Source organism: Chrysemys picta, chromosome 2, assembly GCF_011386835.1.
Source record: "Chrysemys picta bellii isolate R12L10 chromosome 2, ASM1138683v2, whole genome shotgun sequence".
Lineage (NCBI taxonomy): Eukaryota > Metazoa > Chordata > Testudines > Emydidae > Chrysemys > Chrysemys picta.
In genome coordinates this window covers 50,283,099-50,299,025 of record NC_088792.1, presented here as the reverse complement: position 1 = coordinate 50,299,025, position 15,927 = coordinate 50,283,099, and the positions used below count along the sequence as shown (strand labels likewise).

At 41.9% G+C, this 15,927-nt stretch overlaps 1 protein-coding gene across 2 annotated transcripts in view; it reads left to right on the top strand.

Moving 5' to 3' along the window:
• Positions 1 to 15,927, top strand: part of SLC25A13 (solute carrier family 25 member 13) — a 128,680-nt gene that overhangs the window by 61,397 nt on the left and 51,356 nt on the right. For both annotated transcript variants that reach the window (XM_005299861.5, XM_042856932.2), the window contains one exon: positions 7,689 to 7,828. In XM_005299861.5, the coding sequence (XP_005299918.1) occupies positions 7,689 to 7,828 (140 nt within the window). The remainder of the gene's footprint in view (positions 1 to 7,688; positions 7,829 to 15,927) is intronic.

Below are 15,927 nucleotides of genomic sequence, written 5' to 3'. Positions count from 1 at the left end.
CCTACACAGAATGAAGAGGGCTTACCTACACTCAGCATTAGCATGAGGAGTTAGACAATTACATTTTTTTATAATTTATTTGTACCCATTTTCTCTTAAAAATAATCTTGACTGTATGAATCTAAGCTCCAGCTATAATACTGCTACTTTTCTCTTTAGACCCTTAACTGTGGTAATATAAAAAGGTCCTTGTCAAAAGGGGTTGAAGAGGCAACGTTGGTATTGGTGCATGGTGTGAAACTGCATCCACTTATCTCATTAGGTCATTTACCTTATGAATTCTCTAGTTTGTCTTGTGTTCTCTGCTTAGCAGAAGATAGCCATGCTTTTCACATAAGTTGTTACCCAAATCATCAGGGTGGAATGTCATTCCTTTCTGTCAATTCAAGATTTCTTTTAAGGGCATAATACACATATGACACCCCAGCCCAAAGTGACTACTTTGCTGGAACAACATAGCTGTATAATATTTGTCCAAATGAAAAAGAAAATGGTAAATTTAGGCCTGAGTGAAAAAATGATTGATTTGAGAAGTCTTTCACATTTAATACAGTGGATGTTTAGGAATTATAGCCTATAGAATTTTTAGTGATAAGTTCTAACTTTATGGCATATGCAAGTAATTTTTTCCAAACGTTAGAAATAGTTAGTGTAGCTCTTCAGAAGAAGGGAGCTGATGTTTGAGTGTTAATTTAGTACACCCAGATCTATATTATTAATTATGAACTCCTTCTTTCAAAACTTTAACATTTTAAGCTCTGAAATAGATAATTCTTAAATTAAGGCTTTTTAGCATGTGAACAAATTGCATGATCATTCTACAATACACTTTGTTAGTGTTTTGCAATATAGCTAGTGTTCATGGTAAACAAATGTAAATAAAATTATTGTAATGTTTATAATATGTATCTAGGTTTCAGTATCTGCTATAGATTTCAGCAAAGTCAATTTGAGAAAATGTTGGCTTAATATTTTGGTCCTTTAAAAGTACATTTCTGTGTGCTTAGTTGAATGCTGTTAACTAAATAAAATGATAGAGAAGTATGCAGAAAAATTATGATAGTGTAAATATAAAAGTTATTTGTTTTTTATAATACTATAGTTTCCCTTCAGATAAGTTTGATATTTCAGGTTCTACTTGACATACTTAGACATTTTCAGGTTATAATCCAAAATTTAATAAAATAAATTCATCTGTTACAAATAACAACCTGGATTACTAAAACTGAAAACTTAGAATGTCCTCCTTGCCACTTTTTATGCTTTTGATTGATTAACAGCTCTCTGTTTGGACAATAGAAATGTGCTAATTGGTCATAGTCAGTTTTTACTAACTTTTCCAGGTTTTTGTGCAATAGCACAATGCTGAAATATTAATATTCCTGACATTGCAGGGTGAATGCTTTCTTTTTAAAATTAAAAACAAAACAAAAATCACTGCTTCTGCTGGAATTTTCGAATTTTTTTCTTTTGTAAAAGAATATTTGTATAAAATCCAGATTTAGGGTGAAATTTGACCTCAGAAACTCTTTTTAAAAGTTGAGAAAAATTTATAAAAAGACTTTTCTAAAGTTACCAAGAGGGCATAAATGTGCTCTTTTAATTCACCTTTATTTGTATTTTGTCTGCTTTGTATCATCTGCTTTGGGTTAGTTTGCAGAGTGCTGCCCTAAGGGTTTGAAGTAAAATTAAATTTTAAAAGTGACCACCTTCTGTTGTAATGCTGGATTTAGAAGACAAGGGAAGAGTTCAGTTTGAACTGAGGAACAGCTTGGAGTGAATTGTAGTAAATGTTCTGGTACCTTTTGACAGTTAAATCAAAGGCCAAACCATTGTAAATTTGTTCATGGAGCATGAACAGTTTTAGTGTCTGAATCAGACGGTGAGACTAAAAATGATGCGAATCAGTGAAGTTGTTCTAGATGGGTGAGTGATGAGTGTAGTGAGGGAAAAAGGAAAAATTTAATATCCAGTCCACTGAACATTTATAGGAGTTTGTGAACCATGAATAGTGATGAGAAGGAAGTATATGGTATGTGTAAAAAGTCTTGGGCAAAGGGGGGGGATACCATGTCTCATACCATCAAGTAGTCAATAAAAGCACAGTAGGCAATCTTCCAGTCAGCTAACTGCACCATATAATCCAACATGCACACTGTCAGAAAAGCACCGGGTGTTAGTTTCAAAAACACACTGACGTCAGTTTACATCATCGTTTTGAAATGCTCTTAAGTATTGAAGCTCTCTGCCTATTGTACTAAACAGCTAACCAAATATTGAAGTTTGTTTGGGGCAGCATCTCAAATCTGACTAAACTGTAGTAAGAAATCATATTTACCTCTTCTCCTTCAGCTATTTTGGCTGTTTGGAGGAATATTTGTATTTATCTGAATTCCTGGGGAGGTGCAGGTATATACATACATATACCTGTGAATGCAAGTAAGTAATAGGACAAAAATATTAGGATAAATAATCTTAATTTTCTTCCCAATACTTTTGATAAACTGTTTCAATTCCTTTGTTATACGTTATCTAGGTGTTTGTAATTTGCCCAGCACCTTAATGTTAAGGTGCAATACAAATCATTAGGAAGCATACTTTCAGACTTGAAATAACCATTCTTTCTTACCCTTCTTTTTGTCATTTTCTTGAGTTGAGGTTGTTCTGTTCACCCCAGAGAAGGAGTTTGAGGGTGCATCTTCATTGGGGGGAAAAAAGGTGTATTCTTACTTTTAGTTAGCTAACACATGAGGTAAAATTCTAGTGAAGGCAAGGCAGTTATCTGCAAACATTTGTGTAAGCTACTAAAGTAAAGCCTATAGTCTTTACCACAACCTGCTAACAAGTGTGAAAGTTACAGACTGGCTTGTCATCACGAGATCTTACCTCGTATTAGTTACTTCATTTAAGCTATTAGACCAAATAGGAACACACCTTTTTCAAAGTGAAGACATGGCCTGAGAGTTTGACTGGATACATTCTTTGTAAACAGACTTTCAGGGCTCTCATGACATGCAAACAGTGCTAGTCTCATCCTGGAGGGAGGAGAGGTAGGTAAGAAAATAGGATATTACCAGGCTTTTTCCTAATTGCTACAAAAGGGAGACTGACTTGGGAGTAAACCACAGGACTGATTTGAGAACATCCATATCCTTTTGGAAGATTAGAAGTGGTTTTTAACAGGAGGAGGAGGCAGCTGTTTCCTCAGCTTGCCTGATTGAAGATATTGGGGCTGTTTTTAAAACAAGTAGTCTAGGCTCAAAATGCAGCAACAGAAACTCTCTAAAATCTCCACAGAGGGGCTGCAAGGGCCAATTTCTCTTTCAATGGGATATGGTCCTAATACAATGCACTTGGAAAAGGGATGAGACCTCCTTATGAACCCATCTGATTTCCCCGAGAGTGGAATTTTGTGCTTCAATGTGCTAGCTGACAGCCCAAAATACAAGCCTGCTGTGGGGTGCAGGCAGAGGGGGGGAGGGGCTCTGAGAAAGAGGTGAACAGTGCTGTCTAGGGTGAGACATTTGTCCCAAATGTATTGAGAAAAATTTTCTTCGCTCTATTTTATAGGCTTTGAAAGCAGCCTCTGGATGTTTAGTTCTCAATGACTGCTGGGATAACGCCAGGTTAACTAGGGTCAGCTGATGGGAAAACAGGGTAAACAAAATTTGATTTTCTTAATTAAAAATACATATTTTAAAAAAATTCTAAATTCAATACAGGCTTTTTATTTTTATTTTTTAAATAAACCTATTTAAAATTAAATTTGAAATTGACAACCTATGTTAAGGCCTAAACTTACTATGATCTTTGTAAGTCATTTCAGTTAAATAAAAATAAGTTCGGCAGTACATTTTTTGCTGCCACATTTTAAAGAAAATCAAACCACTGAACTTGTCATTGACTCGGCACCTGGAACTAGGGTGACTAGATGGCAAGTGTGAAAAATTGGCATGGGGGTTGGGGATGAATAGGTGTATAAGATAGAGCCCCAAATATCGGATTGTCCCTATAAAATTGGGACATCTGATTCATTGAAGTGCTAAATCATCTTTTGACTGTAGTAGCCTCTTCTGCAGGTGCAGAGAGAATTTTTTTTTTTCATTTCAGTTTATGCTGATAGTTCAGTTCAATGACTAGTTCATTCAAGGTTAAGAACCCAATTGGAAGTTGAAAAATCAGGAAAGCTTGTTTTCCTCTTCCAATCTATGAATTAAAAACTAGGTGTGAGAGGATGAGATCTGCCAACTACAGATATACTCTACCGTTGTTTAATAAATCATTTGGTTTTAAATGTAAAAACATGTTTTGATAAACTTTATCATGAGGTTTTTTTCTTATGTACCCAACACCTTTAAGGAAGGTTTATTTTTAAAAAAGTCTGTTTTATGGCATTTTTAGTAGAATTTGAGTTTCCGTCGAAATGGAGCTTCATACAGATTACAAGTAAAATATTATCATCTAGTAAATAAGACATGCATAGTTCACCATTTTCTAACATAATAAAATGTGTAAAATTTGAGAATGAATAAATGTAAATTAAGCTATATAATTGTTTAAATAAATGCTATCAATACAGCAGATCCTCGTGGTTAACAAAAAGAAGCACCAAATTTAGTGTAAAGATTACATTTAGTTGTAATTCAACATGTTTTAATAGTTATCAAGCCAATGAGAACCAACCTTTCATTAGGAAAATCGCTAAAAAAACAAATGCAAAACACCATTAAAACTGATGGTTTAAATTAAGGTTTCCTGCTTGTTGATTTAAATCATGATTAAAATTAGTGATTTTTAAATTGCTTTGATTTAAATCAATCTATCCTGTGGGGAATTTTTTAGTTCTCCTTCCACCACCCTGACTTCCAGATCTTCACAAATTAGGTCTGATAAAAGATGAAACTAATAATCCCATTGAGGGAAGAAGTAATAGTCTACAGTGAAGTGTCTCTCGAACAGAACCAGTTTTAGTACCACTGTCAACAGTCCAAGATGATGGAGGACTTCAAGGCTCAGATTTTTAAAAGTAATAAGGTGCCTATTATCAGAGGGGTAGCCGTGTTAATCTGGATCTGTAAAAAGCGACAGAGTCCTGTGGCACCTTATAGACTAGCAGACGTGTTAGAGTATAAGTTTTCGTGGGTGAATACCCACTTCGTCAGATGGAGGTTCCCACTGCGATTTTCAGAAGCTTCTAGATGCCTTAAACTCTTTGACTACAATGGGCTTTAGGTGTCTAGGTGCTTTTGAAAATCCCACTAGACACCTAAATGCCTTTAAAAATGTGACTCTAGATGGTTAGAGTATCTGAAGAGCTGCTGCCTTGGAGCATATCTTTCTATGTACCCTTGATTCAGGGGAATCATCTTCCCTGCTGTGGTGAAGAAGGCTCCCAGGTAGATTTGGACAGGTTTTGTTTTTTGTTTTTTAAATAGTAAATGCATTTTAAATATTTATTGGATCAGGGAAATGAATTTGGGTCTTCCACGTCTCAGGTGAGTTCATTGACCACCTGGCTACAGAGTCATTCTCTTTCTCCCCTTCTCTCTCTGCCCAAATGACTGTTTAACTATTTATACACAGTGGAACAGCTTCAGCAGGAGACACTGAGAGAAACCCACACCAGAGTTCCCATAGCCCAGTGGTTAGGGCATTCTCCTCCAAAGTGGTAGACCCAAGTTCAAGTCCCCACCCCACACCAGGCAGAGGGAGGAAATTGGATATGGGTCTTCCACATGACAGGTGAGTGCCCTAACCACTGGGCTATAGCTTACAAGGAGTTGACACCACTGCCTCCAAGTCTACCTCTATCATCTTTTCCTCTAGCCATTTTGTGACTCCATCCTTTTAAAAATAGCTGGAAACAATGTTTTGGATTGGACGAAACATTTTATTTGACCTGAAATGGACTTTTTTTCAGAATTTTCAAATGTCAAATTTGGTTTGACCTGAGCCAATATTTGTTTTCAATTTTTTTGAAACTACCAGCAAACTGAGAAATCAGCTCTGCTTCCAGGTGGGAGAGACATTGAGAGGAGAGCTTTTTTACATGCTAATCACGAATCCCAAATGGGGGAGAGACTAATCACTTGGGTATTGCGTGTCAAATGGCTGATGGCCACCTACCAAGATAGTTCTCCATGTAGGGTATCACCTGGACTTTGCAGTGTAATGGATGAAAAGTGCTATGTAAGAGAGAGGAGATGATGATGATGATGATTTCTTTATGGATTGCTGCTTTTGCCACTACTAAGGTCTTTGATAATGTCCTCAGAGCCAGGTAAGATCAAGGAGAGAGAGGGAGCACTGGGAATGGACCTTTCTGAGTGCGGATTGAAGATAATTCTGACAGGAGTCTAGAATTGTTATGAGAAAATGTGTTTTTTAGATCAGTTGGCATGAAGAATTAATTGGGCTTGAGTGTGTCTAAGCAGTCTCTGTGTTGGAGAACATAGTAGGAAGCCACTTCAGACCAATAGGTCCTTCCATAATAATTTTTAAAAAATCATTCACATTAGTTTTCTTACGTTTCTCCAATTCCTCAGTGGCTCCCTTCTCCTTTTTCCCCTTCTTCCTCCTGGAAAAGGACTCAATAGCAGACACTGTAAGTTATCTGCTGGAAATTAAGGCTATCCACTTGGTTCCTCAGGAGGAATGAGGTAGAGGATTCTGTTTCCTCTACTTTAGTATCAAAGATCATGGGTAATCTGTCAAGTTCTAGACCTCAAGTAATGACAAATTCTTGTAGGACTATAAATTCAAGATGGAAACTTTTGATCCCGTAGAGTCCCAATCAAGTCCAAGGAGTTTGTCACATCATTACATCTAAAAGATGTGTAACTTTTCATACCTATTCTTGTGCTCATTAGCTAGAAGATATACTTAATTAGATTCCAGCAATCCACTGCCCTTATATTGTAATATTCCGATTGGTATTCATCATTCCTATGCCCTTAAATCAATTAATGATACCTTACGCTGTCTAAAAAATTCCTTCAACTGTATATGAAATCCGTTTATTAGAAATCATAGTGGTAAGGAATGAATCTGGTAGTCTGAGTTTGCAGGATCAAGTCTTGAGCAAGGACTTAGTGATCAGATTAACATTTTTTTTATAGGAAACCAGAGATTTCAAAAGTTAAGGTTTGTTTTTATACATATATTTTCTGGTGTATAGGACTAGCTGACTATTAAAATGGACCTTGAAATATTGGTATTTTTGTATCTGTTTCTTTCAATGTAGAAGACTTTGAATAATACTACTTTTATGAAGTGTAGACTGATCCAAAAATGTGTTGTTCTTAACAGTTTTAAGACTACATTGAAAACAGGTTAAATTTTGTCATCATCTACATAGAATTTCAGTTAATCTTAATCTTTCCTTGTCAGAGACCACTTTGAAACAATGAAGTGTCTACTTGGTCAGTATGTAACTTAATAATGAAAAAGGATTCTTTGGGATCTTATTTTGTGAGGTGTTGTACTTGAAAACTGAGTTTTCTTTGTGAGTTTGATAGTTTTTTCTAGACTTATGATTTAGTTAATAAAATCCAAGCTTGTTAATACATTTTATAGGGTAATCGCCTATGTGAAAAATGTTTTCCTATTAGACAGAAAAAATCAGTACTACTTTTCTACGTGCGACTCCTTATTTTTTAATCAGATCTCTTTTTTTTCTCTTTTTCTAGAGGATGTTAAACAAGTTTTTGGCCAGACCACAATTCATCAGCACATTCCGTTTAACTGGAATTCAGAGTTTGTGCAGCTGCATTTTGGAAAAGATCGAAAAAGACGCCTAACATATGCGGAGTTTACCCAGTTCTTACTGGTGGGTTTAATGCAATAAAGTTTGTCATGAGTTTCACAGTTCAGGGCAACTGCATCTGTATTCCCTCTCTGTAGTCCCTTGAGGACACCCACTCTAGGCTCCTGGCTCCTCAGCTGTCACCTCACTTGGGTAGAGACACGCATCTCTCCCGCTTCTGATGGGGATTTTTTTCAGGCTGCATAATTCCCTGCTTACACAGTGAGACTGCCAGCATGCCAGACTGCCTAAACAGGTCCGTGTCTGAGCTTTGCTTTCTCTTCAAAGGCTTATAACAACGTAATTACCAAGAATTATAAGATACCGCACGGCCCTTTATAGGCAAGCATATTTATTCTTAAAGTGAAAGCATTCCAGAAAAAACATATTTAAAAAAAAAAGTTCCTACACACGATAAATGCTTACCAGAGACCATCCATCAGTCTTATGGCTGTTCAGTAGGCAAAAGTCCTAGATTGATGTTCCTCGGTTGGACAGAATGTCCTGCTGGTTTGATGGATCAGAAAGATGGCCCTGAATCAGTTTGAATTCAAGCTATTTATCCAAAAGTCCTTTGTCTGTCTGTTAGTCTCTGAAGAATCCAGTTTGAACTAGTATATGCAAGCCTCCAGGTGGTGGTATTTCTCTGGAGGTGTTATAAGCTGAGTGAATTGGCCTAATCAGTCACCCTCCCCCTGGAAATGCATACTGTCCCTGGCCCACAATAATACATAAACTTAATACAGTGAGATCTCCCAAAGATATTGGAGGTAATTGCCATATCTGTCACAATGAATAATAAGAAATGTGCAAGAATCACAAAGAGTAAATTTAGCGAACACCATATTGGCAACATAGCCAACAATGGTGTATTTAGGCTCTTCTTACTGTCAGAAAGCTGGATTTTAGAACGTTATGCATTGGCAGATATAATCTGCTTGTGGTAAACTGGCTGAATCTAGGTAGTTGTTACTTTTTTTGGCACTTGAATGTGGCATGAGTATTTTTTTAATGGGCGTGGCCCACTGTTTCAAACTAATCTTTGAGACACGAGGGGGGAATACCCCGACCTCAAGACATTTAAAAACGGTAGATCTTTCACTAGGAGAATCCAATATATTAAATAATAATAGATGTTTGTACCAAATATTGTGCATTTTGAACTCATTTGCCAAAACTGATATTAAGGAATGCTTCATTTGATTATCAAAATTCTATGATTACCAAATTTGTGTGATTTTAGTGATAAAATACAGTCATGGTATTCCTTCTGCTGCAGACTTCTTACACACACAGTTTGTTTGATACCATTTAATAAGCAAATAGTGCAACAGATAGAATTTTCTATTTATTTTTTCCTGTGCTTCATAGAGAATAAATAAAAGCTATTTCCTCTAGAGGGAATCATTTCATGTGTATGGTTTTGGGTATATTGCTACACAAAGCAAAATATCATACAAATGAAAAATAAGTTAATGATTTTGAAAAAATGATAATGCTTGCCTTAAGTAAAATGAGATGCATGGGTGCCTTGTTTGAATCCATTTTGAACATACTGAGTGCCAGTAAAGATTTTACACAATAGTTTTAAAATAGGAGCCTACTTCAAGACCGCAAGGTTGTATTTTTTATTTTTCTGTTTATGCAGGGAAGTTATTTCACAGTAGGAGGTGGTATCATTTTGATGAGGAATAATTAAGATAATGCTATTGAGACAAATGTTTCAAATTGACTTTGTGAAACAGAGCCTAATTAACTCTTTGCCTGAAGAGGATGTAGGAGATCATAAATGCAATCATATTCTCTTGCTTTTAATAATGACTATTATTGCTAAATACCTAGGCTAGACATGTATGCTGACTTTGGTAGACTATAACATCCTGGTTCTCTATCTGATAATCCTGCTTAGTTTAGCTGCTTATTTGGAGGTGTGAAGAAAAACTCAAATTCTAGAAGAAGGTGCCCGGATTGGTAATTGGGTGTGGAGTCTCTCCTCTGGGTTATCAGTGCAAATCTACTTTGGTTCTATAGTGATCAAGTGCCTTTTGAACTGAAAAACTTCGATAGCCTGTGTGAAAAGGCTCACGGTTCCTAGGGAGCACGTGTCTACACCACAAAAATACCATAATGGTTGACGGTACCATTCCCTGGGCAGGCGACGCTACTCACTGTCACCCTACCGATCGCCCGCCAGGATCAGCAAACAGACCCAGGCCTCAATGGCCTCTCCATGGTCATCAGAGGGGGAGTGGTCAGGGTTGAACCACGACTTCAGCCTGTCGCCGAGAAGAGGAGACTCTCCACCAACATGGGAGACTGGGGCGGCACCGGCCATGGTGCCGATGCATCAGGGACAGTGGCCCCCCCAGTGACAGTACTGGAACCCGTTGGGGGTGCCGGTGATGCCGATCCAATACTCCCAGCACTCCCTGGCCTCATCGGACAAGCAGGCCGCAGCACTGCTGCCCGAAAAGATGGAGGCTGAGGCAGCGCATCACACCCCACACCAAGGGAATCGTCCCTTGACAAGGAAGAGGACAACACCCTCCCACAGGCGGTGCAATCATCATAGTCGTCCATGGACGAGGCGGTAGCCAGGCAATCCCACCCTAGCAGTCCCTGCAGATGACTTTAAGGAGCAGCAGGCCATCCTTAAATGAGTGGCTGAAAACCTGGGCCTGCAGATTGAGGAGGTCGCTGAGGAGGGTATCAACCTCTTCAGTGTCATCTCAGCCACCACCCCAGCACGGGTCGCATTGCCCATCCTTCCAGGGATCCTCAAGATAGCCAGATCGTTGTGGCAATCCCCCTCCTCTATTCTGCTGACTTCCAAGAAGGCAGAAAAGAAATATTACGTCCCTGCAAAGGGCTTTGAGTATTTGTACGTTCATCCCCCTCATCACTGATCGTATCCACAGTAAATGAGAGGGACAGATAGGGCCAGGTTAGCGGGACACCGAAAAATAAAGACGCCAAAAGAATGAACTTGTTTGGCAGGAAAGTTTACTCAACAACCAGCTTACAGTTCAGGGTGTCTAATCACCAGGCCCTGCTGGGACGTTATAATTTCAACCTGTGGGACTCCCTTAATAAGTTCACAGAGGCACTCCCACAGGATTGTGCCCAAGAGTTCACTGTGTTAGTGAGTAAAGGCACAGCAGCAAAGGAGTCCTCCAGATGGCCTAGGACGCTACGGACTCGGTGGCCAGGGTGGTCGCATCAGCGGTGGCCATGAGGCGCAGCTCGTGATTGCAGGCCCCGGAGATTCAGGCCACAATCCAGGACCTCCCCTTTGAGGGTACAGGGCTCTTTTCCAAGCTAACTGACTCAAGGCTCCAGGGGCTTAAGGACTCCCAAGCCCTTCAGCAGTCCAGGAAGCAGTTCCATCCTTGGCCCCCTCCTTCTCCGCCGCAGTCCAGGTCCCGGGCTCTACAGGAGGAAGGATGAGGAGAAGGGGCCTAAGAGGCACTATCCGTCGTCTTCCCGCCCGGCAGTACAGCCTGACCCTCTCAGAAATCAGGAAGACCAGAAGCAGCCGTTTTGAGGGGACGACAGCCCGGCCAATGCTCCGGATCCATCCCGCTTCTTTCTTAACTGCCTCCACCCTTTCTGGTCGGCCTGGTCCCTTATCACATAGGACTGCTGAGTGCTCGATATGGTTTCTTTCGGCTATACCCTGCAATTTATAGCTGACCAACCCTCCCAGACCCCTTTCCAGTCCCTCTTCAGGGACCCTTCTCACAAGTACCTCCTCGTTCAGGAGGTTGAAAACCTGTGCCTGGGGGCAGTGGAAGAGGTTCCTCGGAACATGGAAGGAAGAGGATTCTACTCCTACAATTCCTAATTCCAAAGTCAAAAGGGTGCCTCAGACCTATCCTATACCTGTGTTGCCTCAAAAAGTCTCTCAGGAAGTTGAAGTTTCCCATGGTCTCCCTGGCCTCCATCATTCCCTCCCTGGATCCAGGAGATTGGTACGCTGCCCTCGATTTAAAGGACGCATACTTCCATATTTCCATCTTCCCGGGGCACTGGCGCTTCCTCCATTTTATGTTGGGCCAGCGCCACTTTCAGTTCACGGCGATGCCCTTTGGTCTCTTGTCGGCCCCGAGAGTGTTCACAAAGCGTATAACATCAGTGGCCGCTTAACTACGATGTTGGGGAGTCCAAATTTACCCCTTACCTTGATGCTAATAAGATTAGGTGTGAAGGCATCTCGATCTGGTCTGTTCCACCTGCCGTGACCCGGGGCTGATCATAAACGAGAAAAAGTCAACCCTAACTCCAGTGCAATGCATAGAATTTATCGGGGTAGTTCTCAACTCCACTCTCAGGCCAGAGCTTTCTTCCCCGAGACTTGGTTCCAAGCCATGGGGAACCCACCCACTCACCACCACCCACATGTGCCTGAGACTGTTGGGTCACATGGCGGCATGCACGTACATGGTCCGGCACGCACGACTCCGCCTCAGGCCCCTACAGGCATGGCTGGCGTCAGTCTGTGCCCCCAACCAGCACAGCATGGACCGGGTGGGTCAGCATTCCCGACAGCATACTGTTGTCTCTCATCTGGTGGCAGGATCCCACGTCAGTGCTGGAAGGAGTTCCCTTCGCGACCCTGGCCTCGTCAGTGACCCTTGTCTCCAACACTTTGGACCTGGGATGGGGAGCCCACTTAGGCAATCTCAGTACTTGATCCAGTTATGATTGTTCCCTGCATATCAATGTCAGGGAACTCAGGGCAGTTTGCCTAGCCTGCCAATCCTTTCTACCTCTTATACAAGGTATGGTGGTTCCAGTCCTGACGCACAACACGGCTACAGTCTTCTATATCAACAGGCAGGGCAGAACCACGTCGTCTGCCCTCTGCCAGGAAGCCCTCTGGCTCTGGGACTTTTGTCTGCAGCACAACATCCATCTCATAGCTGCTTGCCTTCCAGGGAGCAAGAATACTTTGGCAGATTGCCTCAGCAGAATATTCTCATCTCAGCACTAATGGTCCCTTCATCCGGAGGTGCTCAGTTCCATCTTTCACAGGTGGGGAACTCCCAGAGTGGATCTGTTTGCGTCCAGGCAGAACAGAAAATGTCGCATTTTCTGCTCGATTCGGAGGATGGACAGAGGATCCTTGTCAGACACCTTTCTGCTCCCGTGGTCAGGGGCTCTGTTGTCCGCCTTCCCTCCAGTGCCATTGCTTCTCAGCGTCCTCATGAAGATCAAACTGGACAAGTCAAAGGTCATCCTCATAGTGCCAGCTTGGCCACGCCCGCACTGGTTCAGTACTTTGCTGGACCTCTTGGTGGCAACCCCGTTCCAGCTGCCGCTCAGGTCAGACCTGTTGTCCCAGAACCATGACAGTCTTCTGCACCTGAATCTGGCAGCACTACATCTGAAGGCTTGGCTGCTGTGTGGCTAAACGTACAGGAGCGACAGTGCTCGGCTGAGGTTCAGTGAGTCATGTTGGGAAGTAGGAAATCCTCCAGCAGAGCGACCTAACTGGCCAAAAGGAAACGTTTCAGCTGCTGTATTACAGATAAGGATGTCTGTCCCAAGTGGGCTTCGTTGCAGCTCATTCTAGATTACCTCCTGCATCTCAAGCTCCAGGGCTTGTCTCTCTCGTCTATCAAGGTCCATCTAGTGGCCATCTCAGCTTTCCACCCGCCGATCAAGGGCAGGCTGGTTTTTGCTCAGGATATCACGGTCAGATTCCTTAAGGGCCTGGAGCACCTCTACCCACACGTCAGGAATCCTGTCCCTCCGTGGGACTTGAATCTGGTACTGTCGCGGCTCATCGATCCCCCTTCGAGCCTCTGATTTCCTGTTCTCTGCTTGTCCTCTCCTGGAAGGTGCATTCCTGGTGGCGGTGACATCGGCCAGTCAGGTATCCAAGATTCGGGCACTCACCTCGGAACTGCCTTCTGTTCGACAGAAGCTGGGAATCGGCGACAGGAGATGGATCACTTGATGATTACCTGTTCTGTTCATTCCCTCTGGGGCACCTAGCATTGGCCACTGTTGGAAGACAGGATACTGGGCTAGATAGACCTTTGCTCTGACCCGGTATGGCCATTCTTATGTTCTACAGGGACAAGGTCCAGCTAAGACCACACCCGCCTTTCCTTCCCAAGATAGTCTCTCAGTTTCATTCGAGCCAGGTCATTTACTTACCGGTCTTCTTTCTGAAGCCAGAAGAGGAGCGCAGGCTACATGCCCTGGATGTCAGGAGGGCTCTGACCTTCTGCATCGACAGGACCATGCCATTCCGTAAGTTGACACAATTGTTCGTCGCTGTGGCTGACAGGATGAAAGGTCACCCTGTATCCGCTCAAAGGATTTCCTCTTGGATCACTGCCTGCATTTGCTTCTGCTATGATCAAGCAAAAGTGCCCTCCTTGGTGATCGTCACTGCCCACTCTGCAAGGGCGCAGGCCTCTTTGGCAGCCTGTCTGTCCAAGTGCGTATCCAGGACATCCATACCTTTACGTCCCACTATGTGCTTACCCAGCAGGCCTGGGACGATGCTGGCTTCAGTAGGGCAGTACTGCAAGCTGCTAAGTTGTGAACTCCTAGCCCACCTCCACAGATACCACTTGTGAATCCCCTAAAATGGAATCGAAGTGACAAGCACTTGAAGAAGAAGAAACTGTTACCTATCTTTCGTAACTGTTGTTCTTCGGGATGTGTTGCTCATGTCCATTCCATTACCTGCCCTCCTACTCTTCTGTCGCAGTTGCTGGCAAGAAGGAACTGAGAGGGTATAGAGCCAGCGGCTCCTGATATACCGCCGCATGAGTGCGCCACTCCAGAGGGCGCCACAGCTGACCCTACGGATACCACTAAGGCAGAAATCTCCAGCAACTATGATTTTTGTGGGTACGCACACACCTAAAATGGAATGGACATGAGCAACACATCTCAAAGAACAACAGTTATGAAAAGGTAGGTAACTGTTTTTTCATAGTAAATTATAACCCCATGTGTTTCCAGTGCTTGGCTTATTACTGATGCTCTTTAGTCAAGACCATTCCTGTCTCTCACCTGCAGTCCAAAAAACAAACTTTTAATGGGTGTTTAATACTTAATTGTATTTTATCTTATGCACAGTATAGAGAAGGTGCCCACACTTTAAACTCCAGACCACATCTCCAAATCTGCCATTTTCTCTCGCCCTATTCCTGTGTTATGGTTTATTTTTATTTACCCGGTTGAGCTCCATCCCTTTAAAAAAAATCCCTGTGGACCTCAGCCTCATGTCCTATATTGATTGCTCTTCTCATATGAATATTCTATCCTCCTCCTGGATATTTTTCTCTGTTTTTCTTTCCCTGTTGTCTGCTCATGTTCCTTTCTTTCCACCTCCAGTTTAGCACCTTGCTGGCCTATAAAGATGCGTTTTGTCCTTTCCCCTTCTCCTTCCACCGAGGTTACGGCCAGCCCAATGATCTTGCTCTTCACGACTGCAGCAGAAGTTCAGATGTGCAGGAGGGCAAAGATTTCCCTTTGGCTGTGCACTGGACAGCTGAGTGGCATCCGGGGTGAAGATGAGGTAGCTGCTTAAGTTGCCGTCATATTTTTTGGAGGCTCCAGGTGACCAGAAGTCCTGGGATTTTACTGAAACAGTCTGCTCAATTTCAACATAATCGTGACACTGCAGCAATTTTAGTAAATTGGTATATCTCGTTACCCAGTTCATATGGATATGATGTCATTACCATCCTTTGCCTTACACCATTGTGGCCTTACATTGTAAATGCTGAAGCTCTGGCAGAAACTATTCTTGGCACAAATTTGAGTTACTCTTCACATGTGTAGAAATTTTGCTTTGAATTTCCTAACCTTTGATACTCAGCTTTTCCTCCTGACCTTCTCTCTGTATGTGAGTCAGTCTCCTTGGTCTAACGTCTAGACCTTGGACCTTAGGCAGCAGGATACCACAGCGGATGCCAAGTTACCTCTTGGCATTCTTGATGTGTAAATGCTTTTTATATTACCCTTAACTTGGACCAGATGGGTTCCTTAATGTACTGCAGCTACTGTTTTGTAAATAAAGCACTGCTTACTGGTTTTTAGTGAAATAATCTAATATTAAAAGTAGTTCATATTTCTTGTCATCCCCCCCACTCCCA